Below are 22,431 nucleotides of genomic sequence, written 5' to 3' on the forward strand. Positions count from 1 at the left end.
AGGAGCAAGTCACTAGACTTGAACTGAAGCACTTTCAACACCGGTGCTGAGGGAAGCCTTTGGCTTTGAGAAGCCAAGGAGCAGATCTTCAGAGAGAGAGAATACAGCTGAGGTTAGGGGACCCTGGGACCTGAGAGATTGAGAAAGCAGGTCCTAGTCAGTTTACACCTGGGCTTCTACTTCCTCAAGGCTACTGGGTTCCTTGAGAAAACACACACACACACAGAGACACAGACACACAGACACACACGCATACACACACAGACACACACACACAGAGACACACACACAGACACACACACACAGAGACACACACACACACGCATACAGACACAGACACAGACACACACACACACACACACACTCCTTGCCACCTATTTTTCTTGCTTGGAATAAGACATGGCTCCCAGAGCCTAGGGTTGGGTCTTATTTACATACAAACAATGCTGCTATATAACTTAAACTGGTAGGAAGTGCAGGGGCCACCTGATTATCTCAATGGGATGTGGCCAGGCTGCAAAGCTGTAGGATTATTTGACATGTAACCGTGCTCGTTGAACTTGAGGCCCACGTGCTTCATCTCTGCTTTGGAGTAGTCCCCTCCGTCCTATGGTGGATGGTCTAAGCCATTGTGTAATTTGCTCAGGAACCTAAAGGTGGCACGTGATGGGGCACCGGGGCATAGCAGGCTTGGCTCAAGGGGCTGCCTGAGAAGGGCTCTCAGAGATGGCTACTCTGGGCAGTGAAGAGAGGGCTGGGAGTACAATGAGCAGCCATCCAGAAGAGGGTCAGGCAAGCTTCAATTCAGCCCTGTGTTTTAAAGCAACCTAGTGGTTAACCATCACATTAGCAATTAGCCCTGGTGCGCAGGACTACAATGGAAGGCGTAGAATGACAGCTGATCTCAGGTCATGGCATCTCCGCCGCCTTTTGAGACACTGCCCCACTGCATAGCTCAGGCTGGACTAGAACTTGCTTGTGCTTCTCCCTCCCAAATTCTGGGATTATAGGCACAGACCACCATTCCAAGTTCAAATAGACCAAAGCCTTTCTACAAGCAACCATTCTAACTTAGAAGGCAAAACTCATTTCCTAAGACACAGAGACTGGACTTGCTTTCTGATACCTGGCCCACGTGAGGCGTATAGCACAGAGACTCTCCGACAAGTTCCTGGAATGTTCTGCTCGTCCGACAGGGAGATTGCCAGTTCTAATGCCAAGCTAACTTCTGATGTGGGCTGTTATCTTTTCTTAGGCATGCAGGCAGTCTAGAAACTGCCTTCAAAACCCAGAACCATTCCTTCCTGTCCCAGGACGTGGCAGTCTGCCAGGTACCTGGAGGAAGGGCTGACAGCGGCCCAGCCTTCCTGCTAAGAGCCAGCAGTCTGTAAGGAGAGCTCTGTTTGTGATTGTTTTGGGGATGTGATTTGGAGGACAATAGGCTCATGATGGTAACTGGTTCCCATCCCATCCTTGGTTAGGAAAGTGAAGGTAGACTGTCTGTCTCTCTGTCTCTCTGTCTGTCTGTCTGTCTCTCTCTCTCTCTTTTTCAATGTCCCTGTCATTGCAAGCCTTTTTCTTTTTCTTGGAGCTCAGTGCTAACACTCATGACTTGATCTCTGGAGATCAAAGGAGAGAATTTCGCAACTCTTCACCCCAGCATTCCCAGAACGTGCATTCATACCCAAGGTCCCGTACATGCAAAGGAGTTAAAGCAGAGGGAATGGTGAACTGCGGAGGTGGAGCCCCTGTTGCTGTCTGTCCTGGCTTGGGACATGAGGGTCTTGATTCTCAAGAGCTGGTGATTCTGCTGCATGGAAGTTCTTGGAAGCCTTTTCCAGAATGTTCTCTGTGCTGCCACCATTGGGAATGTTGGTTGTATTTATTTTTTTATGTTATAGTTGTTGTGTTATATGATAGTATGCCTTCTCTCTGGTCAGGTTTCTCTTGCCCTCGTTTTACATGTGGTTAGACGGTAGAATGCCTGCTTTCTTCTCTCAGGGTAGCTTACATGTTCAGTGCTTTCCCCAGTGGTTAGAAATGAACGCAGGAGTATGCTCTAATAAACTGTCACCCTCAGGAATGTTAAAAGATGTGAGGAGGTCCTGGTGTGAATGACAGTGTCCAGTGACACACATTGCACCCCACCTCGGGTCTCTTTTGGGTGGATGTCAACTGCTGCCTGTCTCATGAGTGGCCAAAACCTGGAGGGCTTTTACCGTAGGTGGAGGCTGAGATACCTAGGAGTTGGTGAGTGCCAGAGACAGCTTTTGACTGCGGTGCCCAGACAGGCGCTGACATATCCCTCAGCCAGGGAGGTGCCGCCCAGGAGACACACAGAAAATGGTAAAGCGACACTTGGAGAGGCTGCCGAGCGCACCTTACCTTCTGGCTTCACCTGCAGATTGGTTGAATTCTCCTTTTTCTGGGACACTTGCTGGCTTCCCCCCCCCCCGCCCGCCCCCTTCCGGAAGGGGAAAGCCTTCCTTTGGGGCTTACCTCTGCCTGAGCTGAGCCTCTCTGTGTATCGCAGGGGAGTTTGGCTCTTGAGCCTCAGGAAGGGTCAGGGGACAGCGGGAGTGCCTGCCTCCTGCCTGCCCAGCTTCTCCTCCAGAGGGGAAGTGATGGCTGGCATCGTGGTGAATAATGGGTAAGTGCTGTCTGTGTTCCATCCCTCAGGTGCATCAGTACTACAGCTGCCTCCCCGAAGAGAAAGTCCCCTATGTCAACAGTCCTGGAGAGAAGCTGCGAATCAAGCAGCTCCTCCACCAGCTCCCACCACATGACAATGAGGTAAGAGGCTGGAGGGGGGCTGAGATCATCAGAATCTTCTTTTTCATCACAAGGCCATCATCAGTGAGATTGTGGAAAGCTCCCTCTGCTGATTTCTTTTTAGGGGGTTGCTTCCTTAATTAGAGCCTAAAGGAACTGACCAGCGCTTGCTATATGCGTGTTGCCAAAATAGAAGCTTAATTCTGGCCTGGACGTGTCTTTGAGGCTGGCTATTTGTGGTCATCGGAGCTCTTCAGTTGTAAAAGCTTGCATTCTGGTGTTCTGATTGACAAAGAATGCACCTGATGGTTGTCTGCCTGTGTTGGAAAGAGGAAAGGGGCTCCTTGGGCCATTTCAGGCCCCGCAACAATGCAGTAGAATTGTCAGCATCGTTCCATAGTCAATGAGTGGATACAAGTTTTGCACGCCAGGCTGCAGGAGTTAGATGTGCAGCTCTGTAGCTTTCCACATCTGTAACTTTTTGTCACAGTGAAGCCTGGCTCTCATGAGAGGCCTCAGTCGTACTTTTCAAAGTATGGCTGGTTCACGGGCTGTCTTAGTGTCTGAAGCCAGAAGCACAGCCCTGAAGGCAGGTCCTTCCTACCCTTGAGTTCACATTGATCTCAAAGGGGAATTTGTAAACCTGCTTTTTTAGAAGATCATGCTGGGAGGGGTCAGGAGTGTCTGCTGGAAATTAATTTTTAGGTATCTGGTTAAAAAAAAATAAGGAATTTTGTCAGATTGAACTCTTTAACTCTGACTGCAGTTAAAATAAAAGTGCAGCCTGGTGCTCATGGCTTACTCCTGTAAGCCTAATTACTTGAGAGGTTGGAATCTGAGGCTCAAGGTTTGCAGCCAGAAGGGACAGGAAAATCTGTGAGATGCTAATCTCCAATTAACCTGCAAAAACACTGTAGTCGGAGCTGTGGCTCAAGCAGTATAATACTAGCCTTGATGAATAGCTAGGGTGCAGTGTCCAGGCTCTGAGTTCAAGACTGTATTGGCACACCAAAAAAAATTTTTTAATGGAATGGGAAAATAATCCACCTTTAAAGAGCTGAACACCAACTTCCTCCACCCATAGGCTGGATCCCAACGAAACGAGTGAGTGCTACTTAGAATGTCTTCACTTTGAATAAAAAGTGATAATATAAAAGCGTGAAAAATAAATTTGAGGGGCTGGGAGTGTAGCTCAGTTGTAGAGTACTTACCTAGCATGCACAAGACCTGAGGTTAGATCCCCAGCACTGAAAAAAAAGAACGAATATGAGTAATCAAGGTCAAAGCTTATACAATTATAAAAATTGAAACAACTCCGTAGAAAGAGGGCTCTTTCCTGTTGCTTGTTTCTGACATCATTAAACAAATGTAAATAATGTTTTCTCTTTTCAAGCTAAGGGCAGGCATTATAACCTGATGCCTGGTTCACTAATTTGGAAGTAAAAATGGAGCTTTATGTCTTCAAAAGCAGGCCCATAAAATACCATTGGGAGATCCTTGTGTTCCCTTTCTGGAACATTCCCATGGAGATTTCTTTCCTTTTTCTTTTCCTTAAACACACACACACACACACACACACACTGTTTACTTGAGGAAAGGATGTATGATCTGTTCTTTTGTGCTTTTAGTGATTTTTTTATATTAACGCTCTTTTGATAAACCTTTATTCAGATTATTACCCAGTGGGCTGAACCAGCCTATTTGGCATGGCTCCTTTTGAAGATAAAGGATAATGATGTTCAAGCATATATGTTTTTCATTTTTTGGTCCCAGATAAGACCATTTTGGTAGATACAGTTGCCCTGGTTTCCAAACTAGGATATTAGGTTTTCTTGTAGCCAGCTTTGTGATGATCGGTCATCTGGGTAACACCATTGGCCTTTCTCATGTCCAGTTAACTCCTGAGTAAGATAAGACGAGGGGTGGAGGTGGATTTAGACCTGTGTGCTGCGATGAGAACATGGCGGTAAATAGTTCTCACCGATAACAGGGTTACTCCTGTTGAAGCTGCGTTGCACTCCTGGGGATGGAGAGATGGAAGAATGGAGGGGAAGTTTCAGTCTGGTGCTAGCAGGTGCCTCTTGGCTCTCTAACACATCCCAGCCTCCACGTGTAGGAGCATCAGCATCCCCTGAGCAGCGTGGCCACCTTCCACTGGAATCCTAGTGGTAATTGAGCCATGTTGTTTTGGTCTCTAATTTCAAGATCCCCTTCTAGTTATTACAGGTGATTATTTACTTATAGGCATGATATACTTTCTTCTTCTTAAATGTATTTTGGGGATTTTTCTGTGAAAGTGGAATACTTTTAAAACCAGCATTACTAAATAATAGTTCAGGACTGGCCCAAATGCCCGGGTGTACAAAAGTACCTGGATCCAGGTAAACCTGCAAAGCTTCCCCACAGGATCACCGCTGCATGGAGACCAGCATCTAGGCTCCACCCATTCTTTGCCACCACCGATTTACGTGGACACACACAGGTGTGGAAGGAAGAGATCCGGCACTTGAGCCACCCCCGGTGACTTGGGTCTGGGTATGGTACATAGGACAGTGGGCTAGTTCCAGAACCTTCAGTCTGGCCAAGACTTGAGCTCCAGCGTTCAGAGACTTCAGTGAGTGGTGTGCATTAGCACCATGGTCAGAGGAGGCTCACCGAAGTCGCTTCATGCGAGACAAATGCCAGGCAAGGGCTATGCAACCAAGATGGAGAAAACGTGTGGCTTCAGGACCCTCTGTTCCCCATTGTTTGTGTGTTCAGGTTCGATATTGCAACTCCCTGGACGAGGAAGAGAAGCGGGAGCTGAAGCTGTTCAGCAGCCAGAGGAAACGAGAGAATTTGGGCCGTGGGAATGTCAGGCCTTTCCCTGTCACCATGACAGGGGCCATCTGCGAGCAGGTGAGGATGGATGGGGTGGGTGGAGGCATTGCTGGGCATGCTCTCATTCATCCCTCAGTTATGTATTAAGTACCTGCTGTATGCCTGGCTCCTGTCTAGGCCTTGGAGATGCAGCAATGAGCAAAGGAGAGGAGAGCTGACTCTCGAGGAGCTACGAGGTGGCAGGGAGGGGGGGAGAGAAGCAGACAATAAATTGAATCAAATAGAAAAATAATATAAACCGGGCACGGTGGCTCACTCCTATAACCCTAGCTACCTAGGCATCTGTGATTCTGTCTTGTTTCTTTCTGGGAAGAAATGTTTGAAAATGAGATGGTAGGGGAAACTGAGAAGAGATGAAAAAGCCTGCCCGGAAGGCAGAGGAAAATGAAAGAAGAGCTTTAAAGATAGACAGGGTTTGGTCCACTATTACAAACCCGGCCCCACTGAACTCCCCCTCTCTTTGGGGCCTGCCCCTCCCCAGCCTGGTGTTAAGCTTGGCATTGCATCAGCGTGCAGTGTGGAGTGTCTAGGAGCGGGTGAGCCCTCCCTGCCCTCACCCCCACCCCCAGCCGCTCGGCCTCCTGCCTGCCAGGCTCCTATGTGCAGTTATGCAGACCTCTTTGGGCCCCACCTTCCTCTCTTCTTGGTTATCTTATGTAGGAGGAGGGGCAGGGGAAAAGCTGCCCTGCCTGGAACATAGAGCAGATTGCATGGTGGCTGGCACGGAAATCACTTCTGCACAGCATGGAGGGATGCTGTCGGTCATGGTGCTGATGCTTCTGTCTTCCTCACAGTGCGGAGGGCAGATTAATGGTGGAGACATCGCTGTGTTTGCCTCGAGAGCTGGCCACGGTGTCTGCTGGCACCCGCCCTGCTTCATCTGCACTGTCTGCAACGAGCTGCTGGTGGACTTGATCTACTTTTACCAGGATGGGAAGATCTACTGCGGCCGGCACCACGCCGAGTGCCTGAAGCCCCGCTGTGCAGCCTGTGATGAGGTCAGACTCCCTCGAGGCCCCCAGCCCCCCATTACTCCAGAGCCTGGCCTCTGTAAATTAAAAAACAAATAATCATTGATACACAGTGAAACGCTTTAGATCACAGCCCAAAGCCTGGGCTCTATGCAAAACTCCACAGCCCTGGTTGGCTAGAGAGACAATAGTGGATGGGCGGTGATTTGATTGTCTTGCTGTTTCCAAAAGTTTGGAGCGAAAATGCAGGGGGATACTCCTGGAGACTCCATCCAGCTGTCTCTGCCTCTTGCTCTAGAAGGTGTTTCCATGTGCAATGTTCGCTAAAACAGAAGAGAATGCCGGACCTCTTCCTGATATCCCCCAGGCTAAGATTTACACCTCGATTTTCTTCTAAGATTTTTATCTTTTTTTTCAGGTTTTTAAATTTTGACAAACCAAAATGTTTTTAAGTAGCTGCACAGCGTGGTTTTAACTTAACATGTCAGTGTATGAGTACAACGCATCTTTTTTTTTTGGGGGGGGTCCAGTCGTGGAGCCTGAACTCTGGGCCTGGGCTCTGTCCCTCAACTCTTCAGCTCAAGGCTAGCACTCTACCACTTGAGCCACAGCGCCACTTCCAGCTTTTTTCTTTTTGCTTGTGTGGTGCTGAGGGATTGAACCCAGGGCCTCAGGCATGCAAGACAAGTGCTCTACCACTGAGCCACCTTCCCAACCCAGTACAATGCATCTTGATCAGCATCTTCCCTTCAGTCTTTCTCCCCACTCCTAATTTATCCCTACCTCACCTACCCCCTCAGGCTACCTGGTTCCATCTTTACCTAGGAACGTGGAGCATTATGACAATAGTCACCAGTTCCTCCTCTTTCCTTTTGTCTACCTACCCTCACTTCAGTTAGGTTTTTATAGATGGTGGAGGTAGGGAGTCAGAGTGATTTTTCTGATAAGGGGTTTTGAATTCTTGGTCAGGGGCAATCTACCACTTGAGCCACACCTCAGTCTGTGTTTTTACTTGGAGATGTAATCTAGTAGACTCTTCAGCCCAGGCTAGCTTCAGACTACGATTCCCTGGATCTAACTTTCTGAACAAATAATATTATAGGCATGAGCTGCTGACACCTGGCTCCAAATTGATTCTTTTTTGGGGGGGAGGCATCCAGTCATGGAGCCTGAACTCTGGGCCTGGGTGCTGTCCCTCAGCTCTTCAGCTCAAGGCTAGTGCTCTACCACTTGAGCCACAGAACCACTTCCAGCTTTTTTCTTTTTGCTTATGTGGTGCTGAGGAATCGAACCCAGGGCCTCATGTATGCAAGACAAGACAAGCGCTCTACCACTGAGCCATGTTCCCAGCCCCCCCAAATTGATTCTTTTTACATGAGACTTCCTTTTGTCCCAGCCCCATTTGTTTTAGACTATTTTCCCATGGATTGTATCCTGCACTCTTCTTGATAATCAGTGGATTGTTATGAATGGATTTATTCCTAGGCTATGAATTCTGTTGTTAACACTATACCTCAGTCCTTATCTATACCCCGTTACCACACCACACTGATTATTATAGCTTTGTACTGTGTTTTGAAATCTGTGCTTTAAAGTTGAAAACAACTCTATATATTAGAAGTTGAAACATGAACACTTGTGAGAGGCAGATAGGCACTATAAATGAGCATGACTCATTTTGAGACACAGGGGAGGGGTGTAGAATATAATCACGGGAGTAAGAGTGGACATGGTGACTCCTTCTTTTGCTTAGTATTATCATGTATGGAACATACGCTGTGTTGTAAAGGAAAAGCTAGCGCTTCGGGTGTTGATAAGACATTTTCTACTTTAGAAAATACTGAGTCCAGTGTGCACGTGACCTGTCTCTCCCTCGTCCTGCTTTCTAGTCTGTAGAGCTCTCTTTCTCTTATTTAAATGTAGCTGAGCTCCTCCCTGGTGCCATCTTTAATTTGTTTCAGGCAGGTGCAAACGTCAGAGCTACCGTAGCTGTAAAATAAACATCTACATCCAGGCTTTTGCTTCAGCACTGTGGGCAAGACCTGCTTTTTTGCTTCTAGTTTAGGGTAGTTTTCCCTCCTTTGAGGTGCGTCTATGGTAGCCTGCTTTCAGACACTCACCACCTGGCTTCCTCTCTGCAGATCATCTTTGCTGACGAGTGTACTGAGGCTGAGGGGAGACACTGGCACATGAAACACTTCTGCTGCTTCGAGTGCGAGACCGTGCTGGGCGGCCAGCGCTACATCATGAAGGAGGGGCGGCCCTACTGCTGCCATTGCTTCGAGTCCTTGTATGCAGAATATTGTGACACCTGTGCTCAACATATAGGTGAGTGCTTGGTACTCTCAGCTCCGTTTTCTGGGATTGGATCTCCCCTAGAATCTCTTTGGTTGCATGTAATAAAAGCCCAACTCTTACTTCCTTAAGTAACAAAAGGGAATTTCCTTGATTCATGTTAACTGGAAAGATCATGGAGACTGTTAGCTTCAGGTAAGGATGGATCAAGGGTTCTAACAAAGTCTTTTATTTTCTATATTCCTGCTCAGCTTACTGCATTCGGGAGCAAGCTGTCTTCACAGGACCCCTCTTCCCCACTAATTATTATCAATTTTAAACACTTGGATTGTCACACGGAGAGGTCCACAGTGTCGCTTCCAGTTTCGGATCTTATCTTATTTATCAGTCCTCTTTGCTGAGTTCTGTCCTCCTCGATAAGAGTAGGTGATACACCTTCCCTCTCCCTTTCCCATCCTGCTTGGACAAAATCAAATCAGCAGAGGAAAGAAGCAGTTGACTCTCTTGATAGAAGGAGCCCAGTAACTTTGCATGATTTGAAACCATCAACAAAAGCCAGTGTATCTGGGCCCTGGTGGCTCACGCCTATAATCCTGGCTGCTCACAAGGCTGAGATCTGAAGATCACACTTAGTTGGATCTCAGTTAATCAGTAAAAAGCAGAAGCAGAGGCATGGCTCAGGTGGTAGGGTACCATCCTTGAGTGAAAAAGCCAAGTGAGAGCAAGAGGACTTGAATTCAAACCTCAGTCCTGGTACCAAAAAAACAAAAACAAACGCCAACATAGATCTATTCAGAGTAAGAGACAGTGCTCATAAGCTCTGAGCTTCCCAATAAGTGGCAAACCCAAGTGGGACCCTTGTCTTTTCTGAAGCTTACCTGTTCCTAGGCCGTCTGGATGTGAACTTGACCTATTTGGGAGCCCATTGTTGTCCCGCTTCAAAGGTTTTGGTGGTAGATTCAGATGAGAGCTTAGCTCTTTAGAGAGCGCTGTGTGCTGGTCTAAGCCCAGCGGTGCAGACCCCTCTTGGGTGCTCTCAGGTGACTTGTCCCTGAACCTTCTTCTCCTGTGGTGGGCCTACACCCTTACACCCACATCCCTTGAGCTCTGTGCTTAGGAGTCAGACCCGCTGTCAGGACCTTTTGTCTGGCTATACTTTGCTTCCTGCCCTTGGGTGATAGCAAGTCCTCTTTCTCCAAACATCTTCCCCTCTCCTTCCAACCTAGGGGTGCCTCCACCATGTGTCCAGGAAGTTAGCTGTCTCGGAGAGTAGAACGGTCAGACACGCAGACTCGGGTGCTGAGAGCTAGGAATAGGGATCTGCACTGCACAGGTGTCTGGACACCTGGAGCACGAGGGACCTATGATGTCAGGGTGCAGGAGCTGTGCATTGATCCCCGGCTGCTCACATGGGTTCAGGTGAACACTTAATGGCTGAGAGGAGTTATGCATCCCCTCCCACGGAGGCTGAACGAGCTTCTTCACATACTACCGTGTAGAATGTTCACCCTGCAGCTTTGGAGAGAGAAAAATCTGTCACTCAGTCACATGCCCCCAGGAAGGCCCCTCTGCTCTGCTCTTTCCTTTCTGCCTCCTTTCCGCTATCCAGGGCTTTCGGCGGAATTCTCCCTTGCCTGCCTCTTAAATCCACTTTAAAAAATAAAAGGCATCCGTGTTTTGCTAGCAAAGGGACCGTTGTAACCTGAAGTACTGTGGGCTGTTCTTGTTGAATTGCTGCCTGTGATGTTTCTTTGTAAATCCACTTTTCTGCAAAACATAATTTTCCTGCCACAGCAAGAGTCTGCTCTGTATCTCAGGCACACTTCAGTCGCTGGGTGCCGCACCTCCAACCGCACTGTACAAACATTCCGTATTTATCCAGCCACTCAGTGCAGACCCTGCATCAGGCAGCCGTCGCCAGGGCAACGGGACACTTGCCGGCATGCAGCAAAGTAAACAGTCCTGTAAACAGAGTGAGGCTGAGGAGGCAGCAGACAGACAGACACCCTCGGAGAACTCCGAGGGCTTCAGAGAGGGAAGAGAGGACGGCTCAGATGTTGAGGGCAGAGCCCTTTTCCAGATGTCCCAAGTTCAGGAGCAGTTCAGAGCACGGGCTGACATGGTTGATGTTTATCAGGGAACCATGATCTGCTGCCTGCCGGGGGCCACGTAATAACATTCCTCCCCCTTCTTCCCTCTACCCCCATCAGCCCTCTCCCTGGAATTGGCCCTTAAGCAGCCTGAGCTGTTTGTTTCCTTGCAGGAGTTGGGGGGGGGGGCGGGAAGGAGGAGGGGTCAGCTAAGGACCTCACTTCCCTGCTCTAGGGTGCCAGCAAGGCTGAGGCTGCATGTGAAGTGTGCTGAGCAGCTGCATGCAGTCAGGGACTCAGGGACCCACAGGCAGCCTGCACCCAGATCTCAGATCTCTTAGCACATGGCAGAGGAAGTGGAAAGTTGCAGAGGGAAAGCTATCCAGCCTCAGCGCTCACTCTTAGAGAACATCGGGGCAGTGACCCTTCACAGGCAGGGAGATTCTAGCCTAATACGGCAAAGGAAGAATAGCTGAGACTAATCACCAGCAGCCCAAGGCAAAGCTGGCTGCTTGCACACTCAGTTAATCCTCACACGAATTCTATAAAGGAAGGATGGTTATCTTCCACATGGCACTGCTGGGGAGACCAAGGCATGGAGGATGAAGCCACTTCCTTCAGATCACACACCTAGAAAGTGGCAGAGCTAAGACCCGAACATCTTCCCAGAAAGGGGTGGAGGAAGGTTTCGTTTCCTCTTTGATATAGTACAGAATGGTACATTCCTGGGCCTCCTGCCCCCTCCTCAGAAGGTGGTGTCCATGGACTGTTAACCCGCCGCCGCCCAGTACTGATGCTATAAAGAAAAGCACAGTGCCAGGTGCAGTGGTTAAACTGTAGCCCCAGCTACTCAGGAGGAAGAGACAAAAAGTATCACAGTCTATAACTAGCCCTGAGCAAAGTTAGTACAAGACCCAATCTGAAGTGATGGACAGGAGCGATGGCTTAAGTAGTACAACATTACCCAGCAAGCACAGGGTCTTGAATGCAATCCCTAGTTCTGGAGGTGGAGGGTAGGAGGAAAGGGAGGAATTTAGCAGATGAGAATGGAGAGCAGCCAAGGCCCCTATTAGGGCAGACAAGATTTCTCCAGGGAGTTGGCCTACAAGCATTGTGCTACTCAGTTTTCACCACTGTGACAAATACCTGAGAGGAACGTCTTAAAGGAGGAAAGATTTGTTTTGGCTCATAATTTCAGAGGTTCCCTTGTTTCTGGGCCAGTGGCAAAGTGGAAGGGTATGATGGAACAGACCTTGCTCACCTTATGGCAGACAGGAAGCAGATGGATAACCGGAAGGGGATGGGTGAGTCATGACCCATGTGAGACCCACCCTTAGAGGCCCCTCCTCCAGTGACTGCTTCTTCCAGCTAGGGCCCAGTTCTACAGTTCCACCACCTCCTTGTACTCAATTCGTATTTTGACTCTATCAGTGGATTCATCAATGAAGGCGAGACCTTTATCACTGATTCAATTACAAAGGAAAACCTCTACTTCTGAATACTGCTCTTATCAGGGACCAAGCCTTCAATACACCCATGTTTAGGGGAGCAGCTCATAAATAACCACACTGAGCAAACACAGAATGGAGTGAAGGTGATAGGATTAATATGGTACTTAGGGGCAGGATTTCTGGATACAAATTGTATCTCTGATTCCTGGCTATCCTCCTTTAGGCAAGTTGCTTAACTCCATGTGTCTTTTATTTTCTTCAGCTGAAAAAGGAGAAATAATCCTAGATTCTACCTCAAACAGTTGTGTGAACAAATGGTGTAGATAAACACGCAAACCAGTGCTTTATCATGTTAATATTGTTATAAGTTGAGTATCCCTATCCAAATGTTGGGGATTTCTTTGTGAGATTTTGGAATATTTGTATATCCATGAGATAGTTTGGGAATGGGATGCAAGTCCAAACAGAATTTCCTATGCACATAGCCTGAAGATTTGCATGAAGCAGTTTTTTTTTCACATAAGAGCATTCATTGGTTTATTCATTTACTCATTTGTTTATTTTGTCTTTTTAGGGGTTGTTTTTGCTTTTAATTTTTTTTGTTTATGCTGTACTGAGGAATCGAACCCAGGGCCTCAGCCATGCTAGGCAAGCACCCTACCACTAAGCCACATTCCCAGCCTGTAAAATTTTATTATATGGAATTTTCTGTGTGTGGTGTCATGTTGACACTCAAAGTAGTAGCACTTGGGGCATTTTGATTATTCAGTCTTTGGATTAGGTCTTCTCAACCCCTATTACTGTTGGCAGCATTCTTGAACTGGACGTATTGGATACGAGTGAATTAGAAAGGAACTGACTGGGAGGTTAAGTTGAAATAGCACGTGAGCACCATTTATGCGGGAGCCTGATCATTGATTGATTGACACATCATTCATCTTGTCATTCTGAGCCACACCAAGATGTTGTGCTTTACATGGTAGTGCAGGACTCTGAGCGGCTCCTCAGCCTCTCCTCTGTCTTGTTTCTCTAGGGATCGACCAAGGTCAGATGACCTATGATGGCCAACACTGGCATGCCACTGAGACCTGTTTCTGCTGTGCTCACTGCAAGAAGTCTCTCCTGGGGAGGCCATTCCTTCCAAAGCAAGGCCAGATCTTCTGCTCCCGGGCCTGCAGTGCCGGAGAGGACCCCAACGGTTCTGACTCTTCCGACTCGGCCTTCCAGAATGCCAGAGCCAAGGAATCCAGACGCAGTGCCAAAATCGGCAAGAACAAGGGCAAGACCGAGGAGGCCATGCTGAACCAGCACAGCCAGCTGCAGGTGAGTTCCAACCGCCTGTCTGCCGACGTGGACCCCCTGTCACTACAAATGGACCTGCTCAGCCTGTCCAGCCAGACGCCCAGCCTCAACCGAGACCCCATTTGGAGGAGCAGGGATGAACCCTACCATTATGGGAACAAGATGGAACAAAACCAGGCCCAGAGTCCCCTGCAGCTCCTCAGCCAGTGCAACATCAGAACTTCCTACAGTGCTGGCGGGCAGGGCGCCGGGGCTCAGCCCGACATGTGGGCCAAGCACTTCAGCGGCAACCCCAAGAGGAGCTCGTCGCTGGCCATGAAGGGACACGGCGGCAGCTTCATCAAGGAGTGCCGAGAGGACTACTACCCCGGGAGGCTGAGGTCCCAGGAGAGCTACAGCGACATGTCTAATCAGAGCTTCAGCGAAACTCGAGGCAGCATCCCAGTGCCCAAGTATGAGGAAGAGGAAGAAGAGGAGGAGGAGGAGGAGGAGGAGGAAGGGGGCCTAACCGCTCAGCAGTGTCGGACCCGTCACCCCATCAGCTCCTTGAAGTACACAGAGGACATGACACCCACAGAGCAGACCCCCAGAGGCTCCATGGAATCCCTGGCCCTGTCGAACACAACAGGTAGGTCCTGGTCACCTCTAGGTGATGCCGATGGTCCTCAGGATCTTAGTGTTGTCCGTGCTGTGTGTCCCCTCCTCCAGCAGGCTGTAGAGCAAGGTCAACCTGGGTCTCTGATGGCTTCTGTCTTTGATGGGATTCCTTGTCAGAGGAGCTTATACTGTATGGAGCAGATGGAGGTGGGAGAAGGGGAGGCAGAAAAGCAGGACCAGACCAGACTGGAGGCGGAGTCAAGTGAGGGGCCATGTCCAGTCTGGAGGCGGAGTCAAGTGAGGGACCATGTCCAGACTGGAGGCGGAGTCAAGTGAGGGACCATGTCCAGACTGGAGGTGGAGTCAAGTGAGGGGCCATGTCCAGTCTGGAGTCTGGCTTTTGCCAGTCCCACGGGGGCTCTGGATGCTGAATTGCAGCATAGTCCGTTCCCTCTTGTGACAGACAAAGGTGCTACCATCATGTCGGTCCACCTTTGGCATTGAGCCAGACAACTTGCCCTGGCCAAAGACATCAGTCTGGAGAAGGGGCAGCTGTAAGGCAAAGGCAGTATTTGCAGTTCCTGGAGCCAGCCAGCTGTGGCTTGGGATACTCCGCATCCAAGGTTGCCTGTACCCTGATGTCAGGGTTCTCTTTCTCTCTCTCTCTCTCTTTGTGGTTGGTCGTGGGGCCTGAACTCTGGGCTTGGGCGCTGTCCCTACGCTCTTCAGCTCAAGATGAGCACTCTACCACTTGAGCCATAGTGCCACTTCTGGTTTTTGAGTGGTTTATTGGAGATAAGAGTCTCATGGACTTTCCTTGCCTGGGCTGGCTTTGAACCGAGATCCTCAGATCTCAGCCTCCTCAGTAGCTAGGATTACAGGCGTGAGCCACCGGTGCCCGGCAACGCCCGTCTCTTTGACATAGGATCTTGGCAACTTTACCTAGGTAAACCTTAAACAAAGATCTTCCTGACTCTATTTTTCCAATAGCTGGAATTACAGGTTTGCACCACCATACCTATTCTGGATATTAATTTTTTTCAACTAACACACAGCTTTTACCACATTATCAAACATGGTTTGGAGCAGTTCCACAATTATTAGCTTGCTTAATTGTCACAGTGCTGTAAGGGAAGTAGACTATTGTCATTCTTGCTTTAGAGTTGATGACACTGAGAAATAAACAGTGAAATCGGAGGCAGTATTCCAGTGCCCAAGTATGAGGAGGAGGAGGAAGAGGAGGAGGAGAAGGAGGAGGAGGAAGAGGAGTAGGAGGAGGAGGAGGTGAAAAAAGAGGAAGAAGACCTTCCTCAAGTCAGAGATTGCCCAAAGTCACCCAAGTTTTAGGGTGTGGAACAAGGATTTGAACCTTTGCTTATGACCACAGAGCCATACTTATATTTAATTACATCAGTCTGCCAACCTAATATGACCCCTGCCTTGTCTAATATTATAGTTTTTCCAGAACACTTAAAAATGTGAATTTTTTTTAAAGATGTGGAATCAATTTACATATCGACTAGACAAACGAAAGGTGTCTCTGGGCCCCAGGATGCTGTCACGTCTGTGTCCTCTTGTCCCAGAGGACAAGGGTACAATATCCTCACTCCCATGTTTCAGATTAAAAAAAAAAAAAACCAGAGTTGTGGTGACAAAGCATCTTTCCTAACATCACAGAAGTGAGCAATTAATGGAGAGTGATGGCTGCCTGGCTTCCAGCCCGGGCTCTGTTTTTCTCCCAAGATTTATGTGCTATAATTATATAAGAGGCCGGCAGGTAACTATGTCCATCAGCTCTGAGACTGAGCTTCTCACAGCTAGATCGCCTGTGTTAGCATCATCCATTGCAGTACTCGTCGATTAAAATATGGCTGCCCCTCCCCATGTAGATTGCCAACAGCAGAAATCCACAGAGGCAGGGCCTGGGAATCTGCATTTTAAATGGCCTCCCACAGATGCGGTAGACAGACATTGCTGGGATAGTCAGTCAGTGGATTGTAACTCTCATGGCCTTATATGACCTTACCTTAGAAGGGAATGTGTGTGTGTGGGGGGGGGGAGGAACGGGTCTCAAATCAGGAATGTGAAAAGGGTAAGAAAGAACACAAAATCCACTCATACAGAAAAGATCGTGGAATGTTTGATTCATGATTCCCTGTAGGTCCCTGAACAAAGCTCCTCCTGACCCTTCAACTTTGGGTTTTAAAAAGCAGCCTGACTCCTAGCTGATAAGACCAAGGGAGGATAAAAACAAACCTGAAGTCAGTGCTGTCTGCAACATGCAGCTGTTGAAATGGAATGAATTACAATTAGGTGATACAAACATTTAAGGCTCTCTGGTGGACTAGCCACATATCTCAAAGAGCAATGGGATGACATTTAAGAGTCATTTCATCTTCAGGGCTAATGGCAGCCTTGTTGGACAGTGTTGAAGACCACAGAGAGCTCATGGGGCTCCAGTCCTCTCACTGGTCTCTTTGGGAGATCTAAGCTCTCAGTGGATGGTTAGGAATCCGGTTTGGAGTTACAGGCTCCTGGGTTCAGATCTTCCCTGCATCAGTTAGAAGTCACATGGCCTCAATCAAGTCACATGAGCTTGACAGATGAGAATTTGTTCTCCCTTTGTAGGGATTTTGTAAGAATCCAACCACAAATGTATTTGAGTTCATTAATGCAGTCTTTCACACATAGGTCCTTCTGTAATGGTTACTTGGTGCCTTAAAAAAAATTATTGTTAATTCTTTCTCTGCCTTGTCACACTGAAGAATGAATCTAGCCAGTCCATCCCTCAGTGTCTCGCAGCTCCAGACAGATTTTTCACTTCAGATTTGAAATGCTCTTGGGGACCCCTTTTTTTCATCCAGGGAAAAGGCAGAACAAGAAGAACTCGAGAAATGAGAAATCAGAGAAATTCATTTTACACTCTTGTATTTCCATGGACCAATCAGATTGGCCCTGTGGCCAGAAGATGGCCGCTAATACTTGAAGCACTGCTTTATCATTTCCTTTCGCATCCTACAACAGAGATATCCTGTTAATTGGACTCGGAAAGCTACCGTTGGTCTTCCTGCTGTTGATCTTTACCATTGCCTTTGAATTTTCGGTAGTTTTCTGTTCTGAACTACATGCCTTTAAATCCTGGAGTCACAGTCTGACTAACAAACATCTTAGTCAGAATACCTTGGTCCCTTGCCAGAGTCAGGGTTCAGGATAATGGCTCTCTTTTCCTCCCATGGTTGGTACCCGATGTTACTGAACAAGTCTGTGTGCTTCACCTGGCACAAAGTGCCATCTTTTTTCTCAATAGATCTGAGAAACCGACAGCTCCAGTGGCTTGCCAGCCTCTGATCCATCCAGGCCCTGGCACCTCCTGGGTTGTTAAAACTGGGGGAGCACATCCCTTCCCTTCACTCACCACAGTGACTCAGACAGGCTCCGGCAGCTTGCACACACCATGCCGTGTTAGACGCGAGAGGCTCTTTAACCCTACTGTCCCCAGATGGGCATCAGACCCAGCCAGGTCATCATGGTCTTCAAAATAGTACCACATGTACACTGAATGCCAGTCATGTCTGGGCACAGCTCTAAGCACCCCACATGACTCAGTACTTAACTGTCATCACACTCTAGGTGTAGATACAACTGTGTTCCCATTTACCAGATAGGATAAGGGAGGCTCAGGGAGGTCCCATTTGAAAGCAGGGGGGCATTGTAGCTTCAAGCCTGTGACTATGACCAGTGTGGCAATGCATGATGGTGAAGATGAAGATGCGGCTGCTGTTGATGAGGAGGAGAATAAGGATGATGTTGGTGACGATGAGCAAACCACTGACCATGACCTGACACACAGAGAGGCCTTCACTTATAACTTCCCTCCAAAACCACACAACATCCCTCTAGATAAGGCCGACTTATACCCGTTTTACGGATGAAGCACACGGAGGTTTATAGAGGTTGTGAACATCCACGCCTGTGTCACAGATGAGTAGAAGGGTCACACTGTGGTTGCCACAGGGGCCAGGACTTCACCCAGATGGAGTAGATCTCAAAACCCACATTCTTGATTGTCCTGACCCACATCTTCTCATCGCGTGATCGTCACAGGCTGCATTTTCAGAGTATCCACAGACCCCTCACTGTAGCCGGTGTGTTGGCAGGTCTGTCTGGCCCTGGCAGTGAAGTGGGGAGGGGGGCGGGGGGGGAGGTGACGGGCAGTATGGCAGAGCAGCCCTCAGAGGTTATGTGCTATGCTCAGTGGTAGAGAGACAAGACAGGCCAGCATGGTCTGTCCAGGCGTGGTGCCAGGCTTTGAGGATGCGACAGAAGACCAAAGCTGCGGCTGCTAGGCAGAGGTCAGGGGTCAGGTCATACCCTAGGACTAGATGTTTATATGGTAGAGGTGGAATAGGGCCTAGTGTGGGGATCGTCAGAGGCCTCAGTCCTGGGACAGCTGGAGATGGGGAACGGATGCCTGGTGTGGAATGGTGAGGCTGGCAGTGTGGCTAGATTAGCAAGGTTCACAAGGGATGGTTGGATGAGCAAGCAGCAGGAGCTGCAGGCTAGGAATCCAAGGGTGGGTGGAGACAGGGAAAGGGAACGATGACTTCTGCTTTTTCAGTGATCCTTCCATTCATTCCACAAGAATGAAGGGAGCGCCTGCCCCCATGGCTTGTGGCGGATTGGAAGAGCGTGCAGTTTTAGGTTGGTCTGTTGGAGTTATTTGCTGGACTTGGCGTTTTGTAGCTAAATGATCTTTGTCGACCAAATTATTTGTTCTGTGCCTGGGTATCCTCACTGAGGTAGAATGACACCTGTGTCCCACCTTGCAAGGTTGCTACGGGAATTCATTGAGTGAATTCCGGTACTTAATCTCAAGTGGTTCCAAGTACTCTGTAAGTGCTCGTTGAATAGTGGCTGCTGTTAGCTTCTGTACGTACTGAGGTCTGTGTACAGAGCTGATGTGGCAGTGTTGAGCCCGAGGGCCTGGACCTTCTCCTCTTGAGTCTCACTGTTCAGTGGAGTGGATGTTAACCTCCAGTGCTGTGCATTGCAAACTCACATCTGCATAAAGTGAAGGTCAGGAAGACATAAAAAGGGGAACAGTGGCTGAGTCAAGGAAGTCGGAGAGGGCACCCTGAGAAACTGATGCTTAGGATAAGGGAAGAGGCATTCCCACAGCAAGAGCAGCATGTGGACAGGCCCTGCTGTAGGAAGATATAGCAAGTAGAAAGGACTGAAAGAAAACCTCGTGGCCACCGTGAGTTTTAAGACTAGAAAAGAAAGCAAGGCACAGATGGTTCAGAGACATTTCAGGGGTATTTGAAGGGCCATGGGAAGCTTTTAAAATGTTAGGTCAAGAAGAGAGCAAAGTGATACAATATGATACGTAATCTAATGAGACTGAGGACGTGATCAGAGAAGTGGACAGATGTATGCAGGGAGGCCCTTAGGAAGATAGACCAGGACTGGGCAAGAGGTAAAGGCTACAGCAGTCAAGCCATAAACAGGAAAACAACAGAAAACCTAAGACAGTATCTTAGGAGAGAAACTAGCAGAGGATTGCAGGAACCCTGGGGTCAGCAGCCTGGGAGCTGGAGGAAGAGAAATTTCTAAAGTTCTGGGTTTGCATGCTCTGTGACTGTTGAATTGGGCCAGCAGCAGCTCCTGGCGGCTGTGTCCTTGTGTGTCCTTGGCCTGGACTTGAAGAGGCGCTGTTGGAAAAGAGGTCCAGATGGGCTTCCTGCCCTTTGATGGAGTCAACAGTGTATTATGGCAAGTGTCTGCTGTGGACAATGCTTACCTCCACGTGTTGGCGAGAGAGGCTGAGGTATACCACACTGGGAGGTGGCGGGAGGGAGTTTTTGTGTTGCTGGCAGACAAGAGAAGAATTTGGGAACAGCAGTGTGAGGTTCTGAAGCCAGGGGCTGGAATGGTTCACTTTACCAAGAATGTCTGCAATGTTTTTTTTTTCTAATCCTCATAATGCAAAACAGTTGCATATTTAATTTGGGGATGGAGTATGTCTCCTGTTCCTCTGCAGGGCTTGGATATCTATCTTCTAAACCCAAATGCTTTATTTAAATAGCTGGGTAAAACCTCCTAACCAGCTGGCGCCCGGTAGGAGGGGAGGCCACTGTGCACACATGCATAGGAACTGTATAGCTGTGGAGCTCAAGTTCTCTTCCTTCATCCCTTTCCCTGGGGAAGTTGTGTGGCTCAGCCTAGAATGACAGACTTGAAAGTCTGAACTTGCTCACCTTGAGTCCCATCCTTTGGCCCCAGGGCTTCTCTGAGAAGTACTTGGGAATGCTCTGCAAGTGCCATTGTCTATTGGAGTCATAGAAACTTTGTCAGGGTTCAAATCCTAGCTCCAACTGGGACAAAGAAATTGTTGTTATTGTTGTTTCTGTTTTGAGTGCCAAGTCCTGGTGCTTGAACTCAGGGCCTGAACCCTGTCCCAGAGCTTTTTGTGCTCAATGCTAGTGCTCTACCACTTGAGCCACAGCTTCACTTCTGGCCTTTTTTGGTGCTTAATTGGAGATAAGAGTTTCATAGACTTTCCTGCCCTAGCTGGCTTTGAACCACTATCTTCAGATCTCAACCTCCTGAGTAGCTAGAATTCTAGGCATGAGTCACCAGCACCCAACTAGGTGATGGGGCTCATGATGGGGCTGATTTCCTTTTTCTGAGGAGCCCAACTATCTGAATTTGACATTGAATACCCATTATGTATATCAGCTTTGCCTTTCTGGAGAGAAAGCTCTGGTCCCTGGCTGATTTGACTCTGTAGTGCTCTTAACAAGAGTGTTCAGATCATTGAGATGTTTGGGAAGGGGAAGTGAATAGAAATCTACCCTCTCATTCAGTGTTTTGGAAATGCCAGAGGACATTCAGCTGGTCCCATAGAGTGACTCCCTCTGTGGTCTTCAAGAAGCTGGGTCCAGATGTGCATCTACCCACCCCTGGCCACAGAAGGGGAGCCAGATAAAAATCAATAGAATGAAAGTCATGGGAGCATTTCTCCTTCATTTCTCTTTCTGGGTCACGTTCCTGGTAGAGGGACAGCAGGTGACCAAAGAGGACAGCAGGTGACAAATGGGACAGAGTCAAGCCCAGAGCAGCCTGGACACCCGTGCTACATGTCATGGTCTTGCTAACATTTTCTAGGTACAGAGCGATTTTCCCAGTGTCCTGGTTTCTGATATCTGTTGAAGCATATTTATAACTTCCCTGGGCATGTGCAACCATCCGTGCCCAGGGTAAGTAGCCATGACTGCTGACAGGAGAGAAAAGGTTGCTGATTTTATTCATTTTATTACTGGAAAGACAACGCTGGAAAATTGAGTGGAGGTGATGGTAGCAGGGCCGTGGGGTACTGACATGCTCTTTAGACTGATTGGAGAAATTGGCTTTTTCAAGACTATGTATACATTTCTGTTAGGACATTTGATTTGGGAACTCTCCCAAAGGGACACGAGACAGCTTTTGTCCACTGGAAAATGGCATTGAGAATGGTTTTTTCAATGAATAATTAAGGAAATGTAGGAGGGAAAAATTAAGAGTTAGAAGAAGGAAAAAACACCCCTAATCTCACCATTTGTTTGGTGCTGATATTTTCTTGCTTTTCCTAGTTTCTGGTACATGACTGGTACATTATTATTTTTTTCCTAGCAGAGTTGTCACCATACTGAGTATTTATCTTCTGAATGGATTCGTGTATATTGTCTTCTTAGCTTTGCTTCCTGACTTTTGTTACCATCATTTTTGGTGACTGCATGAATAACTCATTGAGTGGGTGTTTCTACACACCCAGAATTGAGCATTTAGGCAGTTTGGGTTTCTTTTGTTTGTTTTTGTTTTGTACTTTGTATTGTTTTGTTCTTTGTTCTGTATTGGTGGTACTGGGGATTGAACTCAGGGCCTCCTACTTGCTAAGTACTAAGTGCATATAAATTGACCTTTGCCCCCAGTCCTTTGGCTTTCTGTATTTTTTTAGGGTCTTGATCTTTTTGCCAGGACAAGTCTTAGGCAATGATCCATCCTTCCTCCCTCCCTCCCTCCCTCCCTCCCTCC

General features: G+C 48.2%; 1 protein-coding gene across 1 annotated transcript in view; it reads left to right on the forward strand.

The window, feature by feature from the left end:
* Positions 1 to 22,431, forward strand: part of Prickle2 (prickle homolog 2 (Drosophila)) — a 305,296-nt gene that overhangs the window by 259,777 nt on the left and 23,088 nt on the right. Inside the window, exons 4-8 of the mRNA XM_013010424.1 lie at positions 2,680 to 2,793; positions 5,533 to 5,670; positions 6,447 to 6,650; positions 8,765 to 8,951; positions 13,493 to 14,389. Coding sequence (XP_012865878.1) covers positions 2,680 to 2,793; positions 5,533 to 5,670; positions 6,447 to 6,650; positions 8,765 to 8,951; positions 13,493 to 14,389 — 1,540 coding nt within the window. The remainder of the gene's footprint in view (positions 1 to 2,679; positions 2,794 to 5,532; positions 5,671 to 6,446; positions 6,651 to 8,764; positions 8,952 to 13,492; positions 14,390 to 22,431) is intronic.

This window comes from Dipodomys ordii, unplaced genomic scaffold (genome assembly GCF_000151885.1).
Source record: "Dipodomys ordii isolate 6190 unplaced genomic scaffold, Dord_2.0 Scaffold12, whole genome shotgun sequence".
NCBI lineage: Eukaryota > Metazoa > Chordata > Mammalia > Rodentia > Heteromyidae > Dipodomys > Dipodomys ordii.